Genomic DNA, 20,482 nt, shown 5'->3' with positions numbered 1-20,482 from the left:
CATGAAGTGACACCAGCTGACTGGCTTTGTAGATAGAAGCTTATTTTGTTTTTAGTTGTATCAGTTTGTTTCGTATGACTTCGAACTTTCTAAATCCTTTTTTATTATTGATAAGGAGGATCTAATAGTGGTGTTTTTCTTGTATTTTTTCCCTTTTTTTTCCTGCAATTATTGTTGAGGCTTGGGTTCAGAAACATTCAGTCATGTGCAGTCTCAAAATCTATCTCCCTGTGTGTTGGAGCCAGTGTTCCTCAGAGGTTTTGGCTTCAGACACCAGGAGAATCCACCCCAAGGGACACTGTCAGCTGGAATCAGCATTAAAGTGGGCTTTCCTACTCAAAAAAGGGAAATGAAAACATGTACATGAAAACCAGAACACAAACCTTAATGCCGTGGCCCTCTGTGACAAAAGATAGATCAGAGAAAGCAAAGCCCTCTATAAATAAGAGGTAGAAAGATGTACTCGGAGGGTGAAGTGAATACTTTCTCAAAGAGCCTGTTCTGTCGAAGTGTCCCACTTTGTTCCAGAACACTCTACAGTTCTGCCTCTATTTTTGGGTTTGCAGCAGTCTAGTTCGAGCCACTGCTGCTCATCACTGCTCCCAACCCCACCCCTAACCTTCAGCCCCTGCCCCCCCTGTGATGTCTGTTCACATTAGGTTCACACACAGCCAACACTTCGTCTCACACACACACACACACACACACACACACACACACACACACACACACACTCTTGGCTGCAATATACAAACCACAGAGGCATGGAAGGAAAGAGAAAGACAGAGAGAGACGGAAAGGAGGGCTTCACAGAGGAATGCACTCGTCCTTGAGGACTGATGACCTCCTCTTCTTTTGACCCTCTTATGAGTGTACATTGTTACTTTACACTGCACATATCTGATGTTTCTTCTGTGACGAATTTGGGCAAAAAATAATAACGGAATGGAATATTGTTTCAGATATTTGAACTGCAGGTGTTCTTGATCCGTCTTTCAAAATACCTAAAAACTTAAGAATTAGACATTTCAAGCACTTTTCCTGTACTTCTTTAATATGCACCATCTACTCAGTTACTGTTTTCCCCGGTGCTGATCCAACAAGATGACTATGTTTGACTGCTATGTAATCAGAAACTCTCTCTGTCTTTTATCCCCTTCTCTCCATCCCTGCCTCCTTATGTTTTGCATATCCCCCTATCCTTCCTCATAATCATCTGACTTATCGCAACTTATCCACTCACACACCTATCTCCTCCACTTTATCCTCATACACACACACACACAAAAAAACATATCCACATACACCTTCCAGAGCCCTGGTCTAGATGTTGATGAGAACGGTACGTTGGACCTGAGTATGAGCAAGCGTCTGTGCAGCGGTGCAGGGGACTCGGTGCTCACACCTCTAGAGCCCATGTCCCCCCAGAGGCAAGCCGCCCTGCTGGGCTCCCGCTGCTATGGCATGGGGGACGCCGCAGACTGCTGGGACCTGCCTGTAGACTACACCAAGATCAAACACATAGACGAGGACGAGAAAGAGGTAAAGGGGGAATAACAAGGACAGTTTTGAAAATTCACTCAACCACTCATCCAAATTTGGGTTCATGAACCAGTAAAGCCTCTCTCCTCTTTGCCTCATGATGCTCCTCCGCAAATTCACCCTCCCTTCGAATGTTTGTGAAAGCGCAACAATGGTAACAAGCGATGAATAGAAGAATAAAAGAAGTTACAAATGACAAACAATCATGGTGTTGATGATAATTATACAGCAGTAGTTGCAGCCTTGGTGGCTGATAGACTATACAGTTATACTGTCTGTGTTTCTGCCCAGATTATCCCCCTCCAGCCATTAATTCAACACAGTATCTCCAAGTCAAACATTTGCATTGTCGTCCATGTTTCCTACCTCTCTGTCTGCCTTGCTGTTACATTAGGAATCATTAGAAAGTCATAGTAGGGATTTTTGAGGGAAACTTAATGAATCTGCATGTTAATTGATGTCGGCACTGCCATGCACAGAGCTATCTGCTCTGTTTGTACTGCGCTCTCTGCATGCTGGCTTTCTGTTTTTATATTTTGCTTTTCTCCAAAATGAATTATGCAAAGTAGCACCTTGGGAGGGAATCGGAATAGCTCATCTCATCAAAGAACCGCTGGAAATCAATGCAGCACTGCTGGGTGCGCCTGTCGGCGTGCACAGGCGTGTGCATGTGCAGTACATGTGCCTCTTTTGCTGTGTGAATATTCATAAGAGTGTGTGTCTATGCCTAAATCTCTTTGGAAGGGTGTCTGCATGTATATGCAAGTCCAATCCCTAGCCTACTTTTCGCTCTGCATCTCTGTATGTAGATCGCCTTACTGTCTGCTGCTTAATTGAAGAGGCTCTCTAGCAGCATCACACACTCTGAGACAGCTTTGAGTGCTGGATAATTTGGGCTGTTTCTGGACCTCTCTATTTATGGGCATTACTGTACATACACTGTAAAGCGTGGAAGAAAGAAAAGAGGATTTGCATCAACTGCTGTCGTGCCCTGGCTGCATGCACTGCAGACAAAGCACAGCCCCACAGCCAGCAGCGCTCTGACACCACACCACAGTGCCATCTAGTGGTTGGCTACCTCATTACAAGTGGCAACTCCCTGAATAAATCATATTTGCGCACGCAAACACTGTGAACGCGGATGTAACCGTCAGTGAGCCGTACACATCATTCGTTCAGCACTGACTAATTATTTGCTCTCGGGTATTCCATTTTGTAGCTCTGCTAGATTGAAAGACTGACTGGCTCAATAGTCACACTGGCTTGCCCATTTGCATTAAATTTGACAAGAATGTGCTTGTCCTGTACAGCACTGTGCAAAAGTGTTGAGCTGCCCCTCATTTCTTTAAATATTGCAGAAAGGCAGGAATTAAGTGCAGACATTTTCTGAAACATGTGTAAACATAAATAGTATATGAAGGCAAAAAAAGAGTTTTTGTAATTCTATCGAGCTTGAAAGTCAATATTTGGTCTGAGCACCTTTATTCTCCACCACAGCCTGAACCCTCTTAGATAAGCTTTCTTGTCATTTATTTACGTAGTCTTCAGGAATAGTTCTCCAGGCTTCTTGAAGGACATCCCAAAGCTCTTCTTTGGATGTGGGCTGCCTTTTGTTCAGCTTCAGTAATGTTGAGGTCCGGCCTCTGGGGAGGATTCATCCCTCCATCAGACCTGTTGCCACTGATTTTCAGTCCACTTCTTGTGTCATTTGGCACAGCTCAGCCTTTTCTCCCTGTTTCCCTTCCTTAAGAACGGCTTCCTGACAGCCACCCTTCCATGGAGCCCATTTCTGATGAGGCTTGGGCCAACAGTAGATGGATCAGCTGAAGGTCCAGATGCATCTCTCAGCTCCTGTGTCAGGTCTTTGCTGGATTTTTTTTCCTTTTTTTTCAGGACATCACTTTCAGATCCTGTTCATCTCCTTCTTTTGTCCTCCACTTGTCAAGTTTCCTCAGATGTTTTAAGGACTCACTCCACACCATGCTGAGAAATGCCAAGTTTTAAGCGAACAGCTCTTTGGGAATCACCTTGTTGTTGCAGAAATATAATTTCATGTCTGGATTATCTTTGGTATTTTTCATGGCACTAAAGGAATGGGAACAACCTATGTGTCATTGGGACAGGCAGCTGGGAACAAAGGGCCTAAAGATACGATTATTTTTTTTTCCAAAATGGTCTGTCATGTGTAGACAGAACACTGGGTTAGGTGCAATTTTATATTTGAGAGACTCATAGATCAGTTTTAAGTGGCTTAACAAAGAAAGAAAAACACATTCCTCGTACCTCGTTCCTTGTTCCTGACATAAATGGTCAGGAACAAGGACTGGACTGAAAATGAGTGAAAAAGCAGCCAATGTCCAATAAATAACTTTGAAAGACCTTCGGAGAGCCTGGAGAACTATTGCTCGAGACCACTTTAAAATATTACAGGAAAGTCTGGCTACTTGGAAGTAAAATATAAAGAAATGAGGGCTGGATCAACACTTTTGCTTAGTTTTGTATCTTGATGTGGAAAATATAGACGAACGGACAAGAAAAGCAGATTGTGGAGTGCATGCAAACACATAAGCAGTATGTCTGGATAAACGTAATTAAAAACCTTTTTGTTTCTCCCTTTCTTCCTTCACTTCCTCTTCCTCTCTTCCTGACTTAAGCCGGATGACTTGGATCCCTTCCACGACCTGCTTGATGACCGCTCCTACACCACGGATGTTAACATGCCAAGCCCCAAGCCCAAGTATGTCCACTGCAAGGAGAGTAAGAAGGACCTGATAACGTAAGAACTCCCACCTGCCTTGGCCCACTCATGCTCTGCTTTTTCCCCTTGGTCTCATTTCTATCTTCATCCATCTCCTCCATAAACCTCAGTGAACCACATTTCTTTACCTCTCTCACTCAACCCCGTGCTGCTGGCAGTGGCTTGCTATATGATTTATCCATGTGCCCACTCTGATCTTAGACCTGTGAGCCTCCACCTGCCTTCATTAGAGTTTCCCCTCTTTTGATATTTCATATTTAAACAAAGACATTTCAAGCTGTTAGTATCATTCCACGTCAAGCGTAGCTGATGGCAGGAACCAAAATATCATTCACAGACAGTGAAGCTAAACTGGAAACAATGAAAACCAACAATGACGGGAAAAAAACCCTGAAACAACGCCTTTTATTTCTGCAATTTCACGTTTTTCTTTTCCTTCTCTTTGGCCTTATAAATCTGTCTATTTTTCCGGTGGCAGATGTCCCACACCGGGGTGTGATGGAAGTGGTCACTTGACGAGCGATTTCGCCTCACATCGAAGGTGTGACTTCCTTTTCTCCTGGTGGATTCTAAGTCTGTTTCTCTTTATTGTTTTCAGCTTACCTCAACTATGCTGTCAAACATCTGTAGGCAGGATGTCTCTTTTATCTGTTAGCCCTTTGACTATTGGCATGCAGAAGCAGAGGTATCATGGAATGAGAATAAATTAATTGAATATTGGGTACAAGCTCATTTTTAAGCTAAACCCTGGGATAAAGTTATTTCTCAATGGGCCGTGTGTAAAGCCTTTTAAGCTGATGTTATTCAGTCCTCCAGGCCCTTCCCTCAGTGCAGTGCAGACTGTGCATTTGCAATTCAGAGCAAGCAGATTTGCTGAGTGTTGCAGTGTGAGATGAGTCTGCAAGGATCAAATGATGTCAGACGCGGCTACTTCAGATTTTCCGTGAACAATTTTACAATTCCAACAAAGTTATCAGAGAAAACGTGTTAATTCTTAAATCAGTCCAGTTTGAATCTGGAGCAGATGCAGTCTTTCGTACTTAGGATACTTACGGATACTCAGAGGGTTAACATTTTTTTAATCAACGCCCTGCACTTGCATCATGGCTTTCTTACATTTCCTGGTTGGTATTTGATTTGTGCATGTGTTTGGAGTGCAGGCTGACTGTTTGTATTAGAGTGGTTAAAGTGTCTTTTTAATGATTATTTTGGCATTACTAATATTCCGCTGATGTATTTTTCAGTCTCTCAGGTTGTCCTTTAGCAGATAAAAGCATTCGAAGTATGCTGGCCAACAACGCACAAGAGCTCAAGTAAGGCGTGAGATGAGTCACTGATACGTGTGATTTGTGTGTCTTGCTCATTCTTCTAATGTCAACTTTATTTGTGTTAGTGTACATGAAGATGACTCATGTCAAGCTTGTGTGGCCACAGAGATGAGTTTCTTCTACATTTCTTCTATCATCAGCAAATCAACCAACAATGACTGTATCATGTCAACATTTATTGTTATCTCACTGCTTATATACTTGTAGCCTTAAAACTGATAAAAAAAAACACTGCATTACTTGGTTCGTGAATTCTATGAGGGCATGCACTGTAGTTTATTTTGTCCCTCCTTCACTGACCTGCTGCCCCAAATACTCACTGAAGCACAAAATGTTTAAAAATCTTCAGCAGAAAATAGTTTCCAGTAAATGGTTTGTTTCCTTTCTTCCGAGATATATTGATTAAAAGTCCAATAATAGTCTAAAGGTCATCTGTTGCAGATTATTTAACCTCTTTACGACCCTTTCTGTTTTCCTCTGAGAACTTGTAGTGAGGCCAACCTGTGCATCTTTTATTTTGGTCTTTTGAAGGAGTTTTATGACCTTATCTTTAAGCATTCTATCAACAGCACTAATGTTTGAATGACTCAGAATTAAATGTCTTTGGTAGGGGGCAAGTCTTGATCATAATTAGAGAGGTCATATTGTTATTTTGCATATCATTTTCACTCTGTGTGTTGTACAGCTTTTTGTGCTTTTAAAAGGTATCACAGAATCCCAGGAACAAATGGGAGTTATTTTTACCCGAATGGGAAATACTTTGTCTGGACAACCCAGGACGCTTACAAACCAAACCAACATCAAGAATCAGCAGCAATGGAAAGGCCCCATGCTGAGGCTCCTCACGTCATCAGAATCTAAACAAACAAAATAGTAGTCAAACACACCGCAAAGACCACGTCCAACTGCTAGCTACATCGTACCATTTAAGTCTGCACAAAATGACAGAATTCTCAACCCCAGAAAAGGGCAATAGTCTGTTTACAATAAGATAAAAACTGAAACAAAGCAGCGTTTGAGACATTATCCCACTGTTATTCCCTTACTATTGAAATCTCTGTGTAGTTGAAAGATATGGTTAGTGAGAACTTTAATGCTAGAGTGGTGTTATTTATGGTTTCTATGACAGCAGACAACAATGGGGATTTAATTTACCGAATCAGTTGAGTAAAGAGTTAATTTAACTCTACATTAACATCTTAATTTAACTACACTGTTATGTTACATCCCGAAAAAACAAAAAGAGGGGTGTTCACCAAAGGCCGACTGATGTATAAAAGCCCTTAACTGCCTTATTTGTAGTTCTGACTTTATTTCTTTTACTGGAGGTTAGTTTGACAGTTGAGAATGAGCAGCTGTCTGACACTGATGTTTCTGATAAGTCATCTGGACCTTAAAAAGACAGCAAAGCATTTCAGAAAAGAAGAGGTGCTTCAGAAATGAACAGTATTACAAAAAAAAGAATGTATTCTTTACAACAATAAAGCACCTTGATTCATTTCTAGTACACCTCCAAAATGATTTATGAACTTGTAACTGTTAATACAGTGAACTCTTTAAATAGTATTTATTAATGCTGAAAAGATCATTTAAGTCGTTAGACAAAAAAAAGAAAAAAAAGTTAGCAGGAATCTGATGTTTTACTTGCTTGCCCTGCTTATTTGAACTGCCCTTATATCACTAAAGCAAAAAAAAAAAGGATCAATAGCTCTCAGACTGTGCCATACTGTATCTGGGTCACACTCTGAAGAAAGTTAGTGTTTAGGAAGGGCAGACAGTAGACAAACACTACCATAAATATCAGTTTCTGTGGTATATTATCCACAAGACACTGCACTTTTCTTTAGACCCTGAGCCCTTTTTGTGTTTTCTGCCCCAGGTGCCCGACACCAGGGTGCGATGGTTCGGGACATATCACCGGCAACTACGCCTCACACAGAAGGTTCGACTTAAATCACCTGATACATATTAACCATCCTTCTCTTATTCTCTGTAGTAAAGATCTGTATAAAGATAATGTTACTCTGTCGTTTATCTGCAGTCTTTCAGGTTGTCCGCGAGCCAGGAAAAGTGGGATAAAAATCATCCACAGTAAAGAAAATAAGGAGGACCAGGAGCCTATCAGGTACAGTACAGACACTGATCATCAGTCATCTGTCCTGCTTCAAAACCCTGAGGCTGAAACTGCCTCCCTGCGACCAACGCAGCTCACTGCTTACCAGATGACAAATGACATGTGACTTTGCATTTCCTGTTTTGAAATGATTCTGAATGAAACTGATTTCTAATCAGTCCCGCCATGTCTTGTGCAGTCAGTGTATGTCCTAATGTTTTATATATATTCCTGTAAGCAGGAGTAATTTACTATTAGCTCTGACAAGACAGATGTCCCATGAGTGTAAAGTTTCTAAAGGTGTGGGAGAAACTTCAGAAGTGCAAGGCTGTAGCAGTTTAGAGGGGGGAGGCTCTGCAGTCTCTGGTGAACTCCTGCAGAGTCCTACACAAGTAGGAAAAGACAGATAGGGAGAGATAGAGGCAGAGAGAGATTGATTGACTACCTAAATCCCACAATGGGCTTCTGTGGCCTCAGCCCTGCAGCTGCATTGATTTCTCTGGTGGTGCAGAGCACAAACAACACACTTTGTCCATTCGCAAGATTGTCATTCCGTTGGATTCTGAAGACAGTTTGTCACAGCAAACCCTGTCAGGATCCTCTCTTCATATTAAGATAACGCTCTGTAAATCTAATAAGATCAAAAGTGATGCAGCACATGAAAACAAACATTTTTTTCTAGAAGAGTGTTTCAGTTCTGCAGGACTGAGTGTAAAGGGATGACAATCAGCTCCATCTTTCACTGCACCCTCCTTCAGTAGTCTGTCCTCTTCAGGACCCGATGAGCCTGAAACTTTTACTTCTGTCACTGGAAATGTAATGTCTGCTCAGAGCCTCAACAATGAGGGGCTGCAGGAAAGGAGGGAGGCCTAAAGTAATAAAGTAATGTAACTTTTGTGTTTAAAGATGCTGTTCCCATATTCCCTCTTTAATTCCCTTTTCTTCTAAGACTTTGTGAATAAAATAGTTGCAACTGTAAAAAGAGAACCCAACCACATTGCATTATGTGAAATAGCCATGTACAGTAGGTGTACTTCTCCTCTTTCCACATCTCGTTTCTGTTCATTTGGCCACAAACACTTATCTGGGGACGGGGGAAGGTTCTGAAGTGCCTATTGTTTTTCCCCATATTTTGGTGAGATAGCTTGTTAAAACTGATTATTTTCAAATTATTGATTCATTGTCCATAAAAGACAAGGAAAATAACTCCCTTGATTATTTCCATAAATACCATAAGAAGTCTAGTTTAGTCTAAATAACAGTTTTGAGAAGATCCACTAATCGATCGATCGTATGTCTCAGTGATGTCAAACTGTACGAAGGCACAAGCGCCTGTATTCATGACTCAGTGCTCTTTGTGTTGAAGTGAAAGAAGATCCATTAGTTTTAGTATTAAGGAAAAAAAAAGTAATCACAATATTGTTAAAATTTGATCGGTGTGGTCTGTGAGCACAGCGTTTTCCTTCGATAGTGTTTTAACAGTCTGATGCATGATGGACAGCGCACTGGAAAGCACTACATGGATCTTGATGGACACTGTTCACTAAAAGTCAGGCAGCAAAATTCATTACACATCTTTCTTCTAATATTGTGTTTAAAAAAAAAAGACTGCTTTGATTAAAGCAAACGCAATGTATGCTGTACGATGGAGGTATTTTGATACTGACTGAAATATAAGGTCATGATGTTACCAGTCACAGAGTGATGCAACATCTCGGAAAGGTTTAGAAAAACTTAAAGATTAAAACTGTGAGCTTGGAGATTTTTATGGTAAATATGGTAAATCGAGACAAACAAAATAATTAATTGATGAAATTCCTTTGACTTTAGACAGACCTTAAACATTTTCGTCGAGGTGAATGAAAACCTGTTTTTGCAAACAAAACTGGGGTTTCCAGCACTGATCTAGCTTTTTACCATAATCCATTTTGTGAGCTGTGCCATTCGGAATAATTTTCTGCCTCATTGCATCTAACACTGGTATTGATGCACTGCCAGCGTTCTAAAACTGTGATAAGGCAGCCACTGGGACAGCTTTAAAATGACATTGATCATATCTTCTTTATATCAAACCAAAATGAACTGAGGAAAACAGAAAAAGAAAGTTTACCCGTGTAGTATTTGGCGTTTTACTCAGAGGCAGCAGCTAACACTAACAGGTCATTCCTCATAGCAAAAAATGCTGGAAAGATGATAAAGGAGCTGAGTTTGTTTCACTCTGTTCTCCCACAGGTGTCCAGTCCCAGGTTGTGATGGTCAGGGACATGTGACGGGGAAGTATGCCTCCCACAGAAGTGCATCAGGATGCCCCATAGCAGCCAAGAGACAAAAGGACGGCTACCTAAACGGCATTCAGTTCACATGGAAGTCTGGAAAGACAGAGGGCATGTCCTGCCCGACACCGGGCTGCGACGGCTCGGGGCACGTCAGCGGCAGCTTCCTGACACATCGAAGGTGGGAACGTGGCTGGAGTATTAAATATAAAGATGGAGAGAACGACTGTTAATGAGAGTGTCTGCTGTCACCAGCTTCACTTTAACATCCTTCTACATGATTTAAAGGATTTCCTCAGGAAATTGTTCAACTCTGAAAAACTGCGTGTTGGTATTTCATATTTTGACTTTTTCCAATAAAGTAATCTCTTCTTGCCCCTAAACGGCGTACATATAACTCAAACTGTTTTCCTTATTTAATATTCTGGGATCTGTAAGTTTATGATTAGAGCCTCTTTCCTTTGTAAACTGTATTACAAGAGTTAGAAAAATGACACAAAAATGACTCAACAGATTTAACGGTCTCATGACACTTGAAGTTAATCTTTATGCAGAATTTATCTGGCATCTGAAAATGCTTCAAGCAGAAGTTAAGTGTTGTTTTACTGATGATGTTGGTGTATTTATCAAGGGAAATATAAAAGTTGGACCTCAACATTCCCTGCCTCGAGGATGATGAGCATGTTTATCTTCAAGCTGGCTCAGGGTCAAAGAAATATTTTCAGGACAACACATACAAAACGTTTTGGGTTGTCTAAGGACACAGTGTTTCAAACTGAACTCAACAAACACATAGTCTCCTATTATTCTCCCATTCAGCTCCACATACTTGTCTGAAACAGCCTTCAGAACCTTGTAGCAATAGAAACAAAAGCCAATAATCTAGACATCTTGGCCAAAGGTAATCAAGCTCAAGGTGGTAAACGGTTTTATTTTATCAATTTTTTTGGAAAAGAATGACTGCTTGTTTTTGGAAAACATCATTCATTTTTTTAATCTGTTTTCTTTTCATATAAGTGGCTTCAAGGAAAAAAGTTTGGGAACCACAGCATTAACCTGAAAAAAACTTGTAAACAAGGTTAAACTATTTCAGTTTTACATGAACAGTTACACATGTTGGGGAATCTACTTATTTTGAGTTGGACTGACAGATAGATGCAAAGATTTAGCAGCTTAATGTCTGTATATCTGAATATACCCCTGGAGCTGGCTGCACAAAAACTGGAAAACAGCTAGTCCGTCTCTATCCAGTGGTAATAAAATCTGTAGCATTGTAAAGACTTACAGGTAACGTCTGCTTTGACAAGCTGTCTGGTATTAAACTTTGTAAAACTTGGTACTGGTTGGCTGATGCTGTTACCTTAGGACAAAACTTTACCAGCTGTTCAGCTGTTTCCAGTCTTTATTCAAGATAACAAGCTGTTTCTCCCCTTTTTCAGGGAATATCTCTCTTAAATGTCCTTATAAATAAAATGTATAATTCTGTAATCGCACTGGCTCATTGTATATTCACGTGGAAAACCCCAATGTACTGAAACAATGCTTTCTGTTCCTGCCTGCAGTCTATCAGGTTGTCCACGTGCCACCTCCGCCATGAGGAAAGCCAGACTCTCGGGAGTGGAAATGCTAACAATAAAGCAGCAACATGCCAGCAACGGTAACTACAACCACCACTCACCCACACAATGCAGCCAATCAGGGACATGGATGTGAGATGATTCATCAAGGAGAGTTCCAGCTTCAGATGATAAACCAATTAGGACAGTGTGTGTGTACGTGTGTGTGTGTGTGCATCAGCATCACAGATAATCTGCCATTCAGGGACGATAATGAGACGATAAAGTGTCTCCAATCTGGACGAACAGGCTGGGTTCAGCTGGCAGCAAGCAGACATGAAAAATGTGACATTTAACCACAAATTTCAGCACTTTCATTAAGATCTAATAAGACCTGCTTCTGTTTTGTTGCACTGAAGACCATCACACCCAATGTCCTGCAGGGTTTTGCTCAAATTTAGTTTTTCTTTTGTTTTCAATAACTGAAGTCATCGCAATAAGGCTGCTAATCTGATTCATGACTGAGGCGTTGCATTGAAGCGTCGGTTTTAATGCTGCTCGTCGTCCGCAGGGCTGGACCACGAGGAGGAGATCAAGCAGCTGGATGAAGAAATCAAAGATTTAAGTGAATCTAATTCACAAGTGGAGGCAGACATGATCAAACTCCGAACACAGGTGAGTCACCTCCTGTCTCCTTCACTGCATTTCGTGTAGCTGCCGACAGACACACGACTCCACTGTAACACGCTGCCGTACACCCTTCCTCTCTGCAGATCACAACCATGGAGTCCAGCTTGAAGTCCATTGAGGAGGAAAACAAGGTGATTGAACAGCAAAATGAATCTCTCCTGCATGAGCTGGCCAACCTCAGCCAGTCACTGATTAACAGTTTAGCTAATGTCCAGCTCCCTCATATGGTAAGGGCTACCAGGAACGGAAAGCCAGCAAGTCGCAGAATATAGTTAAATAAAAGTAACATTTGTGTATTTAACCACAGCTCTTTGTGCATGAGGGGGAGTTGTGAAATGAGGCCGCACTAAAGAAAACAAAAAAACAACAATATGTTGAGGTTTTGTCTATGCTGTGGAGAGGAACTATGCTTCAAGGAGTTTTTGTGTGTTGTATTTGATTTTTATCATTATTTTAATTCAGACTCTGGACATTTCTAAGGAAGGAATTACTGACTTTTTTTTTATGCTTCACATATTTAATGCTCCTCCTTCATTCCGTCTTTCTTTTGGCTCATTTTGTTGCGGAAGATTTCATCATAATCACATACAGTTCTGTCTGTTTTCATTTCCATTCTTTAATTATACCCTCTTCCATGATGGACTTTTCACTGACAAAGGGATGAATCAAACAGCAGTGAAGCATCCTTTCCTGTGTGAAAGCCATTTAAAAAAAATATATATAATAATAACCTGCTTTTAAATTTCTGCAGTTGCTCAAATTAGGGAAAAAAAGTGACACTGGAACAAAATGAATTCTTACTGGTGATACCTCCTTACATCACCACCGGCAGTCGTCATTTTCTCCTGCCTGTATTCATCGATGTCTAGCTTCTATATTTTACTTTGTTTTCTACAGTTTGTGGCTGTATGTGAGATACTGCCATCTAGTCTTTGATTGTAAGAATTAACAGCTCCCGCTCTCAGATGGACTTTACAGAAATCTGTCCCTTCTTTCCCTCTCCAGAAACCACTGGCACACAAAGAGCCTCCTCTGAGGAGTAACAGCTGCTTACAGCTGCACCAGCAAGTAAGCCACTCGCTCATATCACTTAAACTACTCTGTTCATCTTCTGCATTGCTGCATTTTATTTCATTTGTTCCCGAAAAGTTCTACAAAGGAAGCAAAATCTGAATTTGAATCTTAAAAGCAACTAAACCCTCAAATATAAATGTTTGAGTATCAATGAGTAATGATTACGCAGTATTAGGGAATAGCATCGTCCAACTCAACACAGAAAGGCCCCGGCCAGGATTTCAACCATGAGGCCACAGTGCTAACCACTGCATTGTTCGTACTTTACTTACAGTTTCTGGATTTTTCATTTCTTGATGTTTCAGTTCATTTGACTGTATTTAACCATTTCATTGCTGGACTATCATTTCTCAAGGAGTATTTTGAACATTTAATTCTCTTATTCTTTGTTTCAACATACATCCGTTTCCATATGCGAGTCATCCACCATCCCATTCATTTCTGTGTGAATGTCTGTAATCTTAAACAGATGTGCAAAACTCCCCGTTTTGTTTCTTTATGCTCCTAAATTGGCCTCATGCAGTTAAAAACCTTTTGCAGTGGATTTGGTATTCTATGCTGTGTGTTGGGAAGTACTGGGGAAAATATCAAGAAGTCTTGACAAAAAACACTCAGACTCATCACTACCTGACTATATTTTCAGGTACAAACTAATCTCTTATTTCTCTTGTACGTTTGACACACCTGAGTTTGTGACGGTAGTTCTCCATGAGCACACTCAATCAATCTGGGTGGGGGAAAAAGCTGATAAAATCATCATTTATCACATCGCTGCAGTGATGTTTCCATCCATTAGAAGAAGTATTTACACTGAACACTGCATATCACATATACACATATACCTGCATATCATACTAAATTCCAAGACAAATCTGATAAAACAAATTCTAAACTCTGTGAAATCTCTTTTAAACCACATTATTTCCTTTGACCAGTCACACTGAGACTTTAAATGAACTGATGAACAACTCCTGTGTTCTGAGAGGTTAAGGAGAGAGTTGGTGAATGACGTCAAGTCAGTGCTTTAAAAACTTCAGTCATAGTATTATTTCATTGATCTATTAGTATCAGTTTAAGTGTTCACAATGTTTAGATTCTTTTCCCCTGAGATTATAGTTCTGGTAACTGACTTCTGAAAGAAAACACAAAACATCCTAAAACCTGCATGAGTGAGGTCTGAGAATATTTGTCACAGCGTGCGTCACTGTGGCTTAATGCTCGTGCTCAGACTGCACAGCAAGCAGCCAGCCTTTGGAAATAATGGATTTCTAAGTACAGCAGGGCTGTTGCTGCATTGTGTCTGATGGGGCCATCACACAGTGCTGAAGCAAACTCAGAAGCTTTAGAAATATGAGCTCTGTGGGGAGTTTGCATTCAAGCGATCATGCACCATTCTGCAGCGACAAATACGAATCTTTTTGAGAACCAAAGCAGAAAAACTGCCATAAAGGATTTAAATACAAACCTCATTCTCAGAGAAGTTGGGAAGCTTTCTAAAATGCAACAAAAACAAAATCTGTCATTTGTTAACTCATATGAACCTTGAAACACACACAAATAAATTCTCAGTGTCTTTTATTGTATTTAGAAAATATAAAGAAATTCCCATTTTGATACAGCAACCTTTGTGTTCTTTCTGTCAGCTTTCACTTTTTAATGGTTTGGAAAGTGAGGACACCGATTGTTGCAGTTTTTCCGACGAGTCTGTGTCCATTCTTGCTGATTACAAGATTTCAGCTGCTCAACAGTCCGTAGTTGTTCTCTGATTCAATAGCAGACAGATGTGGACTACAGGCAGGCCAGTCAAGCACACACTCTCTGTGTCTATGAAGCCACACTGCTGGAAGTCACGCAGAGGGAGGTCTGCCATTGTCCTGCTGAAGTAACCACCTGGCATACGTCTCAAAATTCTTCTGTCAAAAGTCTTTCTGTCCATCTGAGATTAGGCTGTGTCCGTAGATTTCAGCCGTGTGTCTGCACAGAGTTGACATGTGGTTTCCTCCTTGTGTAAACACAGTTTTAGGTTGCACTTCTGGATGCAGGAAATTGTGTTGAGTGAAAATGGTTTTCCGAGGTACTCCTGAGCCCATGTGGCTGTATTGATCATGGTGACATAATGGTGTATCATACAGTGGTACCTGAGGGCTTTCTGGTCTCTACACACTGAATCTATTCACAATATTCTGCTCTGTGGATGTTGAGACCAAAGTTCTTTGCAATCTGGCATTGAGAAATATTCTTTTGGAACTTAATAATAAATCTCTGATGTACTTTGGCACAAAGTGGTGAGCCATGAGCCACCCTTGCTTGGAAAGACTAAAGGCTGAGTTATACTTCTTTTAACTGCCCTTGCGCTTGCGTCTTGCGCGTATGTTATTGGCTCGAGACATTTATACTTCATTTTGCTTGTCGGCGGTTGCGTGTGCTGCATGGCGATTCACCGCCAGGACAGTAGGTGGAGTAGCAGGTTTTTTCAATGACAAGCCTACTACGATGAAAGGAAATTCACCGCCAGGAGCTCTTTGGCAAGTCTCTCTTCCATAGATTCATTCTTCTTCTTCTTCTTGTAAATAGCCGGTATTTTGTCAGATTTTCAACACCTTGGGGGGTCTAAACGACTACTTTCTCGCCTGAAAATGTTTCAAATGTTGCTAAAGTTATATATTTACAGAGTTTAGCCTATAGCTTAAGGGAAATCAGCTTTTCAGGCCGGCTGATTTCGGCTCGGGCAGGAGTGAAGTGCACTGTGTTTTCGACCACAGCCAGTGGCTTGTGCTTGCGTCTTGCGTGAAGTTTAGAAAATTGAGGTGACACACGCAAGCACGCAAGGGGGGGGCTTGCAACCGCGCAAGGGCTTGCGTTGCGTCTTGCGTCTTGCGTCTTGCGTCTTGCGTTACCGACTATAAACCAGGCTTAACCCTTTGGCGGATGCTCCTTTTATAACCAATCCTGACACCCTCACCTGTCACTCATTAATCTGCTGATTGTCGAATCCTCAATAACTTGTGTAGTCTATAAACATTTCTGTTTTTCTGATCTTTGGACATGATTCTGTCATGGAAATCAGTGCATGGGCTCAGGAACACTTCCAGAAATCACTGTCTGAGCAAAGTTCACTCTGCCATCCACAAATGCAGGATCATGCAAAGAAGAAGCCACATGTGAACATGATCCAAACACTGGCATCTTCTCTTTTTTTTTTTTTAGAATTGGGGTTGTACTTGTGCCTGTTGAGTAAAGGTTCAAATGACAAATTTACAAATCACACCTGTAACAAGTTTTGTTGCATTGTGTTGCACTTCTCAGCTCTTCTGGAAATGGAGTTTGTATTCCAATGCAAATGCTAAGCTTTGAGTGTTTGGTTCAACCTAGATACGATGTTGCTTTTAAGATGTGATCTCTTTTGCCTGTATCTGCTTCCATACATTCTCATTTACCTTGCCCTTTTGTGACAAACATCAAACAGCATCCATGAGCCCGGATTGTGCTGTAATACTTACCGTCTCTGTGTCGTTTCCAGTGTTATTGTAACAGCAAATCACATCTGGAGGGAGTACTCTTTCCAGTACTAACCTACATGTTGTTTGGTCCTCCAGGAGTCTTTAAGCGAGCAGAACTTTGACGCCTACGTCACTACTCTAACGGATATGTACTCAAACCAAGACCAGTACCAGACTGCAGAAAACAAGGCCCTGCTGGAAAACATCAAGCAAGCAGTTCAAGGGATCCAAGTGTAACCATCCAGCAAAGGGAGGCTTTTGTCCTCCCCCTCTCCCCCCCTGCAGAAACGGACGCGGGCAGTGACGGTTTGATCTCCGCTGTTCTGTGCAGTAACTAATATAGTGTTATATATTTGAAATTCTGTTCTTTCACAAAAAAAAAAAGGAGGTATTATGCTTAGGAAGACCTCGAGATCATTTCTGTCTCTTTTCTGTTTGGGTCTTGCTTTGAGGAAGAACATAAAGGAGTAAACTGCAAAATAGTTTTTGAGGACATTCACATTTTGTACGTTTTCATATGAGCTGACATCGTGTCATGTAATGTTTCTAGCTGCTCATGTATGCACATTTTTAGTGTATATTTCTGAACAGTAAGCTTATGAACATGGAGGTTCTTTTTATTGCTCGACAACGAAGCATTTTAGACGAAAAAAAGTGGACAGCGAAATGAAAATGAAAAACACTACAAGCAAGGAGGAAGCTACTTCTCTTTCTCCTCGGTGGATGATTTTGAACTTGACGATTTTAGATGTTTTTTTTTTCTTTCTTCGTCTTCTTCTTCTTCTTCTTCTTCTTATTGCGTGTAGATTGTTCAAGAGCAAGAACTGGTTTGCAAATTGTTTTATTTTCTGAAAATGCTTGAGAAACGTTTGTGCTTTGTTTCGATGAGGAGTAAAGATGTGTTGCTGTAGGTGGGGGCATTTTTAATCGGCGCTGTAAATGAATCCGGGGAGGAAAACTGACCTGATATATGTATGAATGTATGAATGAACAGTTATATTGTAAACATCATTACACGGAAACCCGATGGTGGAAATCCCATTCCTGTATCTAGAAGAGTCAATTCATTCCTAGAGGAACACATCATGCATGTTCACATGCTCATTCTTAATTAGTCTGAGGTAGAGATGTGTAAAGACGATGACCTACAGAGGCCACATTCTAGCCTTTCTAGTATCAAATCAGCTCAATTTTGTGTTGCTAGGATCACGAAATGTCTCAGCAATATAGTAACAAAATCATTTGTCTATAGGAGGTATGTGCGATGCAATCTGTAAAGGAAAAAAAAAGGTTGGGTATATGCAATTTCTTGTTTATAAGCATAGCGGGGTAACATGAATCTTTTTAATATAGCCTATGTAAAATATTGATTTTTATACAAATCTTTTAATACAAAAAGTCTTTTTAAAAAAGAGGAGGGAACCTGGAAATTGAGTTTTCGAAGCAAAAGTATATTAGTTCCACTTTTTTTCTGTACGATTTTGCACAGGGACACCTTCGTTTCCATGTTTTGATGTTCTTACAGAAACTACAAGCAGTACCCGAGAGCCTGACGAGAGGGTTTCCGAGGGTTTTGTAAAGAGTATTTATAGAGTATGACGGCGGGACTTACAGGGTCACTGTCCCCACTTATGTGCCAGTAGACTATTTGCACTTGTCCTTGAAGATATTATCCTTACATATGGCGGCGTGCAATTTCCCAGGTGACCTCTTTGGCACACGATTGAAGCAACCAACTGCTTGCAGCCTCTGCAGGTGTGGATTTACGACCACTGAGAGAGAGAAAGAAAGAACAGGGACTTTGAAATCAGACAAAAGGATGATTATAACCATAGCAGTTATACTGTAGGCTGTTATCAAGTGTAAAAACATTAACAAAGTTCTTTCATTTTTGCTATGTTTTAGGAAGATGAAGTTATCCCCCAGCAGCACTTTATATCTAATCACTGTACAAAGGATTAAATAGTCAATCAATTCAAGGTTTTAAAAGATAAAAAGAAAAAAAAGCAGAGGAGGAAAAGGCTTGGAGACCTTTGCGGGGTGATACAATCCAGCGTCACATCTGTATGCCTGAGAGTACGCACCCCTCCATCCTGTTACTCTAGTTGTTAAAGATCATGTTCAGAATTTGCCTTTTTGAGAGCTAATGCAAAAGGTGCTTGTGGTTCACCTGACTGAATCTCATCTATTGTACTTTACTGTCCTCTTTCAGGACTCGACTACCCATCATCCATGACTGCATTTGCCTTTTTCCACAGCATCGTGTCTGCAGCTTTTTGCCAATATAGTAATGCTTCAGTAGAGTAATAGCTAGTACCAGTTTTTGAATTAATTCTCATTATCGGTGAAAAACGGAAAAAGGGATTTTAAAGCACAACCCGCTGCTCATCTGATGTTGGTGCATTAATAACAAATCTGAAAAGAGTTATCTGTGACTATCTATAGGGAACACAAAAGGGTTGTCACATATTTAGAATGCTGAATTTTCATAGAAATTATTGTGAATTCATCAGAGTTTATTATTTTGTTTGAGCCAGTTCATTTCGAGGTTGATTTCAGTGACCATTAACAAAGACAGGATTTTGTATAAACTATTGTGCTCTCTGTGGAACTGGAGTTTGATTTATTTTTGTACTACACAGCATGGATTTGTTGACATTTTAATTTTGCTATAAATGTGTGAGATCACAAGTTGCTGTGATATTTCATTTATAAATTGTGAACTTTGTACAATTTTTGTCATGCTGGATGTTGACACATCTTACTCAGAATAAAGAAAAATGTGTTGCCAGAGGCCTGTAAAATGATCTTGTTCATGTTTTTATTATATACGGTAAATAATTCTAAAGAAGCAGTCACAATATTGTTGGGTTTTTTCCCAATGAACCAGCAGATGTCAGTAGACTAACTCTGCAGTGGCCTCAGCTCAAAGCGTTGTTCATGGTACTCCATGATTAATATTAAGGCACTTAGTTCAGGAAGTGCAGTGTCCAACAACAAAAATCTGCACTTGGAACAAAACATTGCAGGTATGCTGTTCTAGAAAAAGAATAAAAGAAGATTATCAAAGTTTATTTTCAACTCATTCAGAATGCAGCAGCCAGGGTTCTTACACAAACATGGAAATTTATCACTCCAGTAATAAAGTCCCTCCACTGGCTATCAGTTTAATACAGAATCGCCTTTAAAAGCCTCTTACTATAGTCCATAAAGCACTTAGCTGTTTGCCCCCTGTGCATCTCTTATTTGCTCAGTTAGTTGTTCCCAGGATTAGCTCTGTTACTGTGGTCCAGATCTGTAACCAACCTGCTGATCTGAGGTCCATCACAACTGGATCTACATTCAAAACTAAACTCCAAATGAAGCCCACAGTTAATATCTGTGAGCGTGATAGTGTGTATGTGAACCTGTCGGCTCCTGTATTTTCCTGTTATTTTGTTTATGTGTGTGGTTTTCTCATGACTGTGGTTCTCTTATACTGTGTCTCAAAAGTGCTCTAAAGATTCCTATTTGTTTAAACTTTCAGTTTAGACAAACCGAACAGCATATAGCCTAAATATAGATGTCAAGACCTTTGTTTTTTGTCTTTTATTGGCCTTCAGATTTTCAGTTCCGTCACGTCTGTGGCCACAGCTCTCATATTTAGTT

General features: G+C 40.5%; 1 protein-coding gene across 7 annotated transcripts in view; it reads left to right on the top strand.

The window, feature by feature from the left end:
* Nucleotides 1-19,598, top strand: part of myt1lb (myelin transcription factor 1-like, b) — a 112,353-nt gene extending 92,755 nt beyond the window's left edge. For 3 of the 7 annotated variants that reach the window (XM_075448144.1, XM_075448147.1, XM_075448143.1), the window contains 11 exons: nucleotides 1,315-1,542; nucleotides 4,197-4,318; nucleotides 5,545-5,613; nucleotides 7,508-7,570; nucleotides 7,670-7,753; nucleotides 9,974-10,195; nucleotides 11,577-11,671; nucleotides 12,142-12,245; nucleotides 12,344-12,487; nucleotides 13,266-13,328; nucleotides 16,931-19,598. In XM_075448144.1, coding sequence (XP_075304259.1) covers nucleotides 1,315-1,542; nucleotides 4,197-4,318; nucleotides 5,545-5,613; nucleotides 7,508-7,570; nucleotides 7,670-7,753; nucleotides 9,974-10,195; nucleotides 11,577-11,671; nucleotides 12,142-12,245; nucleotides 12,344-12,487; nucleotides 13,266-13,328; nucleotides 16,931-17,071 — 1,335 coding nt within the window. In that variant the 3' untranslated portion in view covers nucleotides 17,072-19,598. Of the gene's footprint in view, nucleotides 1-1,314; nucleotides 1,543-4,196; nucleotides 4,319-4,778; nucleotides 4,842-5,544; nucleotides 5,614-7,507; nucleotides 7,571-7,669; nucleotides 7,754-9,973; nucleotides 10,196-11,576; nucleotides 11,672-12,141; nucleotides 12,246-12,343; nucleotides 12,488-13,265; nucleotides 13,329-16,930 lie in introns of all 7 variants that reach the window. The other 4 variants (XM_075448146.1, XM_075448145.1, XM_075448148.1 and 1 more) reach the window with 3 other exon arrangements.
* The last annotated feature ends 884 nt before the right edge of the window (nucleotides 19,599-20,482 follow it).

The sequence above is a fragment of the Odontesthes bonariensis genome, chromosome 17 (genome assembly GCF_027942865.1).
Source record: "Odontesthes bonariensis isolate fOdoBon6 chromosome 17, fOdoBon6.hap1, whole genome shotgun sequence".
NCBI classification, from domain to species: domain Eukaryota; kingdom Metazoa; phylum Chordata; class Actinopteri; order Atheriniformes; family Atherinopsidae; genus Odontesthes; species Odontesthes bonariensis.
The sequence above is the reverse complement of the archived record's forward strand: the minus strand, read 5'-3'. Positions and strand labels throughout refer to the sequence as shown.